Source organism: Orycteropus afer, unplaced genomic scaffold (genome assembly GCF_000298275.1).
Source record: "Orycteropus afer afer isolate SDZICR_OR568_19922 unplaced genomic scaffold, OryAfe1.0 scaffold00046, whole genome shotgun sequence".
NCBI lineage: Eukaryota > Metazoa > Chordata > Mammalia > Tubulidentata > Orycteropodidae > Orycteropus > Orycteropus afer.
The window spans coordinates 1,829,185-1,836,778 of record NW_006921633.1 but is presented as its reverse complement, the minus strand read 5'-3'; the positions used below and the strand labels follow the sequence as shown (position 1 = coordinate 1,836,778).

General features: G+C 34.3%; 1 protein-coding gene across 1 annotated transcript in view; it reads left to right on the top strand.

Moving 5' to 3' along the window:
- CCDC88A (coiled-coil domain containing 88A) overlaps positions 1-7,594 on the top strand; it is a 185,109-nt gene that overhangs the window by 122,596 nt on the left and 54,919 nt on the right. Inside the window, exons 13-15 of the mRNA XM_007938006.2 lie at positions 3,969-4,153; positions 4,699-4,836; positions 6,324-7,394. Coding sequence (XP_007936197.1) covers positions 3,969-4,153; positions 4,699-4,836; positions 6,324-7,394 — 1,394 coding nt within the window. The remainder of the gene's footprint in view (positions 1-3,968; positions 4,154-4,698; positions 4,837-6,323; positions 7,395-7,594) is intronic.

The window sequence follows — 7,594 nt, the reverse complement described above, 5'->3', positions numbered from 1 at the left end:
GGGCAGTGTTTCGTTCTGCTGTGCATGGGGTCGCTATGAGTTAGAAACAACTCGACGGCACTTAACAACATAACAACAACAAGAGAAGCAGAAATTAAGGGAATTTGTTAAAAACCAGACCAACCTTATAAGAGATGCTAAAGAGAGTCCTTTGGACAGAGAACCAACAACAGCAAACAACATATGACCATTAACACACATGGCAACATAATCCAGAAACCAACCCAGCTATGGAAATATCCAAAGTAAATAAGCCTACAAGATTGTAAATAGGGAACCAGAGACATCAATTGACAAGTGAGGGCAACTACAAAAATGGAAAAAATTGTATAGTTACAGAAGTTCTAAATTGTAGGGGAATCAAGACAACTACAAGATAGAACAGACTGTTCTAAACTTGAGAAGAAAACTATAAATCACAGGGTACCTCAAAGAAAAATTATAAACCTTCACATCAAAAAAGAGGACCAGCACAAATACTTAGCAAATACTAAAACAATAGCATCAAAGGAAGTGATAACACAATTCAGAAACAAAACAAGCTCAGCATAATTACGTGGAACAAAGAAATCAACACGATGAAAAACACGTAAGAAAATGACAGCAACAAATTCATACTTGTTGATAATTACATATCTGGCAAAAGACTTATCTCTTAAGATTTATATAAAACTCCCAATACCTCAACAGCAGAGGAATTACGAATCCAATTGAAAAATGGTCAGAAGACATGAATAGACACTTCACCAAGGAGGATATTCAGGTGGCCAGCAAATATATGAAGAGATGTTCGTGATCATTGGTCATCAGAGAAACGCAAATCAAAACAACAATGAGATACCATCTTGCCCCAGCACTGATGGCAGTGGGTCAGAAAATAACAAATGCTGGCAGGGATGTGGAGAGATTGAGATACTCATACATGATGGTAGGACTGTAAAGTGATACAACCACTGTGGAAAGCAGTATGGCAATTCCTTAGGAAGCTGGAATTGGAGATACCATTTGACCCAGCAACCCCATTATGAGGTATATATCCTAGAGAGGTGAAAGCCAGAACAGGAACAGATATATGCACTCCCATGTTCATCGCAGCACTATTTACAATAGCAAAAAGCTGGAAACAACCTATGTGCCCATCATTGGAAGAGTGGCTGACCAAACTATGGTACATACACCCAATGGAATGCTATGCAGCACTAAAGAATAATGTAAAGTCTGCAAAACACCACATAACATGGATAAACTTGGAGGACATTATGCTGAGTGAAATAAGTTAGTCACAGAAGGACAAATACAGTATTAATTTGTCGTATGGCGGTCAAGGAAAGGTTTATAAATGGAGGGAAACTTTCTTTGTTGTTTGCCAGGGGCAGGAGGGTTAGAGAAGGAACAATGGAAAAAAAAATGCCTTGACCCATGTCACTTTAATTTTGTGTATTTTCCTGTACATGAATTATATTTCAATAAGATGCATTAAAAAAAAAAAAAAGAAACTATTGGTTTTGAAGGAAGAAGTTCAAGCTGCACTGAAGAGACTGGCGAAAAACAAGGCTTCAGGAATTGGTGGAATACTCCATTGAAATGTTTCAGCAAATGGATGCAATGCTGGATGTGCTTACTCATTTATGCCAAGAAACTGGAAGACAGCTACATGGCCAACCAACTGGAAGAGATCTGGATTTGTGCCCATTCCAAAGAAAGGCGATCCAAAAGGATGTAGAAGTTATCAAACAATATGAATATACGTAAGTGGAATTTCCCGAAGATAATTCAAAAATGGTTGCAGTAGTATATTAGTAGGGAACTGCCAGAGATTCAAGCTGGATTCAGAAGAGGACACTGATATCATTGCCGATGTCAGATGAATCTTGGCTAAAAGCAGAGAACTCTAGAAGTTTCGTTACCTGTGTTTTATTGACTCTGCAAAGGCATTTGACTGTGTGGGTCATAGCAAATTATAGATAATATTATGAGGAATGGAATTCCAGAACACTTAATTGTGCTTATGAGGAACCTGTACATAGATCAAAAGGCTTTCATTCCAACAAAACAAGGAGATGCTGCATGGTTTAAAATCAGGAAGGGTATGCATCAAGGTTGTATCCTTTCATCATACTATACTTGTTCAGTCTGTATGCTGAGCAAATAATTGAAGAATACAGCGTCAGGATTGGGGGAGAACTCATTAAAAATCTGCGATATGCAGATGACACAGTTTTGCTTGCTGAAAGTGAAGGTGATTTGAAGTACTTACTGATGAAGATCAGAGACTATAGTCTTCAGTATGGTTAACACCTCAACATAAAACAAAAATCCTCAAAACTGGACCAATAAGCAAAATCATGATAAAAGGGAAAAAGATTGCAGTTGTTAGGAATTTCATTTTAGTTGGATCCACAATCAACACTCATGGAAGCAACTGTCAAGAAATCAGATGTTGTATTACACTGGGCAAATCTGTTGCAAAAGACCTGTTTAAAGTGTTAAAGATCAAAGATGTCACTTTGAAGACTAAGGTGAGCCCAACCCAAGCCATGATATTTTCAGTCGCCTCATATGCATGTGAAAGCTGGATGATGAATAAGGAAGACAGAGGAAGAGTGGATGCCTTTGAATTGTGTTGTTGGCTAAGAATACTGAAAATACTATGGACTGCCAAAAGAATGAACAAATCTGTCCTGCAGGAAGTACAAACAGAATACTCCTTGGAAGCGAGAATGGCTGGACTTTGTCTCACCTCCTTTGATCACATTGTCAGACTTTGGTCATGTTGTCACACCATTCCCCAGAGAAGGGTATCATGCTTGATAAAGTAGAGGATCAGCCAAAAAAGGAGAAGACCCTCAATGAGGTGAGGTGGATTGACACAGTGGCTGCAAAATGGGCTTAAGCATAGCAAGGCTTGTGAGGATGGCTCAGGACCAGGCATTGTTTCATTTTGTTGTATATAGGGTCACTATGAGTCACAGCCAACTCGATGGCACCTAACAACAGCAAATCCAACCCTCTTGGTAGGCCATAAGCACCTTACATTTGCATAGTCCCACCCAATTATCTGGTGGGAGTCACAAAGACCATGGCTGTACAAGCCATATTAAGTAATTCACGGTACCCCCGCGTACATATATTCCTTTACTTTTTGTGATGGAGAATTTAAAAAATAGACCAAGAAATTCCTTCTCATACCGTCATCCATTTTCCCTCCTGAAAGATAAGATGTAGAAATAAATTCTAAGTACAATTCATTCATTCCATTTATAAATACTAATACTTTTATATCATCAAAAATTTTAATGAGTCTGCTATAAGATTACTAAAAAATGATTATTTTTGTTTCGCTGACAGCATCAGTTACAGAACTAGAAATGAAGTTTTCTTGTTTAAAAAATATAATGCTGAAATCTAGTTAGAAAAGTGCTTTGCCTTGGCAACTTGTAATAGATGTTGCTCTTTGTACTTTAGCATAGTAGATTCTTCATTTACAAGTAGTTTTCTTCAGCACAGCCAGTATATTCTATCTTGCCTTTCTGGAACTCAGAATTTTTTCTCCTCTCAGACTGCTTTCCTTTAATCTTTCAAGGTATGGCATAGGATATGCTTTTTACTTATTTGACTCACACAGTGACCCTGTGAGATACACAGGGCTATTGTTATTAAATTTTATACAGTTAACCTAAGATTCAGTGAAGTGAACATTGCCAAGTAATTAGTTTCTCATAGAACTAAGACTAGAACTCTAGTCTATTCAGTTTAAATTCTGTCCTTTAAATTAGATTGCTTATGGATCCATTAAAATTCCAAATTTAACTTTCTTTTACCTGTCCATTATTATTTTTTTCATTATGTATGTCTCATAATTTTTATATAGTTGACAACTAAGTGAGAGAGGTGCATTTTCACACAGTGTTTTAAATATTAAAGAGTATATACAAAGTTTACCAGTGGCTTATTTTTCAATATCAAAGCACCACAGAAATCCTTGGGCCATGAAGTGAATGAGTTGACATCAAGTAGATTATTGAAGCTGGAGATGGAAAACCAGACTTTAGCAAAAACTGTAGAAGAGCTACGTAGTACTGTGGACTCTGTAGAAGGAAACGCTTCCAAAATCCTGAAAATTGAAAAGGAAAATCAAAGACTAAATAAAAAGGTAAATAAAAATTTAACGTTTAATGTAACGCTTAAAAATATATGCAAAAGTATAAATTAATGGCATCATGGTAGAATATTTAGTTTTTAGTTTTTTAATATGCCCTCGATATTGTTTTAAATTACTATGGATATTTTCAAACATACATAAATATGGAAAGAGCGAAGAACCCCTTTGTATTCATTACTCATTCAGCTTTATCTATTATTAACTTACAGATAATCTTATTTTATTTGTACTCCTACCTGTTCTCCCCAGCACCACTAGATGATTTTGAAGCAAATCCTACACATATCCTTCATCCAGAAATATTTCAGTATATATCTCTAAAAAAATAAATACTTTTGAAAACAAGAACTGTTAGATTATCACACTTAAAAAATTAATAGTTCCTTAAAAGCATCAAAAATTTGGTCAATATGTTTTAGTTTCTCTAATTCACTATTTGGATTTTATTCTGTACTCAGTGATATGCTTTGTTTTGACATGTTTCCACTGTTGTAAAATATTTAATGATAATTTTTTTGTGATTTAATTTTTTCTAGGTTGAAATTCTTGAAAATGAGATTATTCAAGAAAAGCAAAGTCTTCAGAATTGTCAGAATTTAAGCAAGGATCTCATGAAGGAGAAAGCTCAGCTTGAAAAAACAATAGAAACACTTAGAGAAAATTCAGAGAGACAGGTTCATAAATTTCTTACTAACTGAGAAAAATATAAATTTACAATTTTATTTACAAATGTTTTAAAGTTTCATAAATAAAATGTTCATATAACATTACGAAAAAATATTTCCAATTTTTTCATATTTTAAAGTAATTATAGCAGTTATAGGAGGTCTGGTGGCATAGTGCCTAAGGCATTTGACTGCTAACCAGAAGGTTGGCGGTTCAAACCCACCAGCCACTCCTCAGAAGGAAGATTGGGCAATCTACTTCCATAGTGATACTACCTCAGAAACCCAAGGAGGGGTCTCTATGAGTCGGGACCAACTCAACAGCAGTGAGTTTGGTTTTGATACAGCAATTATACCTCATTTTCTATCCCATGTATTTTAGAAAAGTTGAATGGAAAGCTTAGAATTTTTTAAATTGCCTGTGTGCTTAATAATCATGTATAAAAATTTTAGAGCTAGGTTGCTTTGAATTGGAATTGATCTTACAGCAGCCAAGAACAACATGATATATTTAGTACCATTTATACCTTCAAAAAGTCTCTGTGGAATAAAAAATAGGACTGCATATTCTAAAGTCTCTGAATAGAGTTAGGGAGATATTCATCTATACTGTGACCCCACTTATATAGGGAGAAATGTGGTGATCAGTAGTACTCTTAGATATTACTAAATTTGCTTAAAGGTTTTTATGGGTCATTCTCATATTATTCTTAAGAAAATAGAAAACTGAATAAACTGGGTAACTTGCCATTTTTTTCTTTTTTTTTTGCAAGTAAAATGAATTCTTTATTTTATATTGTCTAGTTATTAGTCCTCAGGCTACCTATATCATAATCACCTCTTAGGGTGCTGGTAAAAATGCAAATTTCTCTAGACCTACAGAATAAAGATTCTAGAACTAACTAAGCCCAAATCTATACTTTCACAAGCTTTTTGGGGAATTGCTTCACACACTACATTTTAAAAACTGTAAAATTGACCCAGTTCTCAGACGTACCAGGTACTTTCATTATTTTGGAGTTTGCTAATTAGAATTCTTTTTCAAAATGAATACACACACATACATCCCCCCCCCACACACACACAGCAACTATTTATTGAAGACTCACTGTGAATAGGCATTTGTAGAGATTATTTAATGAAGATAAAAGTGTATCTTTTTAAGGAGGGCTGTGTATTTGTGTTTCACCTATATTCATATTTTAGTTTTAAGCATATAACTAAATAATCAGAAGACTGTTTTGATTAATGGTAAATATATCTTCCTTAACCATTTTAAGATTATGAACTCCCTAAGACATGAACTTTGACATCCTGATGATATGTCCACAGTGGTATCCAATTAATATTTGATAGAATTAAAAGTAAAATACACATAGTAGCACTCTTTTATGTTCTGCTTTCCCTGTGTTTGAAAGGGGAAAAGTATATAATTTAAAATATTTAATTTTTACTCAGTTAATAATTTTTAATTTTCTTCTCTTTTTTTGAATTAGATTAAAATATTAGAACAGGAAAATGAACATCTGAATCAAACTGTCTCTTCCCTAAGGCAACGCTCCCAGATAAGTGCTGAAGCACGGGTGAAAGACATTGAAAAAGAAAACAAAATTCTCCATGAATCTATCAAAGAAACAAGTAGCAAGTTAAGCAAGATTGAATTTGAAAAACGACAAATTAGAAAAGAATTGGAACATTATAAAGAAAAAGGAGAACGATCTGAAGAACTTGAGAATGAGTTGCATCATCTTGAAAAAGAAAATGAATTGTTACAGAAAAAGATAACTAATTTAAAAATTACTTGTGAAAAAATTGAAACGTTAGAACTGGAAAATTCAGAGCTGGAAAGAGAAAACAGAAAATTAAAAAAAACATTAGATAGCTTTAAAAATCTTAGTTTTCAGTTAGAATCCCTAGAAAAAGAGAATTCCCAACTTGATGAGGAAAACTTGGAATTGAGAAGAAATGTGGAATCCTTGAAGTGTGCAAGCATGAAAATGGCTCAGCTACAATTAGAAAATAAAGAATTGGAGAGTGAAAAAGAGCAACTTAAGAAAGGTTTGGAGCTCATGAAAGCATCATTCAAGAAAACAGAACGCTTAGAAGTTAGTTACCAGGGTTTAGATACAGAAAATCAAAGGCTACAGAAAGCTCTAGAGAACAGCAATAAAAAAATTCAGCAGTTAGAGAGTGAACTACAAGATTTAGAGATGGAAAATCAAACACTGCAAAAAAACCTAGAAGAGTTAAAAATATCTAGCAAAAGACTAGAACAGCTAGAGAAAGAAAATAAATCATTAGAACAAGAGACTTCTCAGCTGGAAAAGGATAAGAAACAACTGGAGAAGGAAAATAAGAGACTTCGACAACAAGCAGAAATAAAGGATACCACATTAGAAGAAAATAATGTGAAAATAGGAAATTTGGAAAAAGAAAACAAAACCCTATTCAAGGAAATTGGTGTCTATAAAGAATCCTGCATTCGCCTGAAAGAATTAGAGAAAGAAAATAAAGAGCTTGTGAAAAGAGCAACGATTGATATAAAAACTTTGGTTACGTTACGTGAGGTAAATAAATATATTTAACTAAATTTAAGGAAAATATTCCTTTTATTTTTTAAGTCAAAGTTCTTGTTTTGTCAGAACCCATTAGTAATTTGCATCATAAGGTTTAGAATGTTGTTGTTGTTATTTGCCGTCGAGTCAGCCCCGACTCATAGCGACCCCTCCTTGGGTTTCCGAGGCAGTATCACTACGGAAGTAGGATT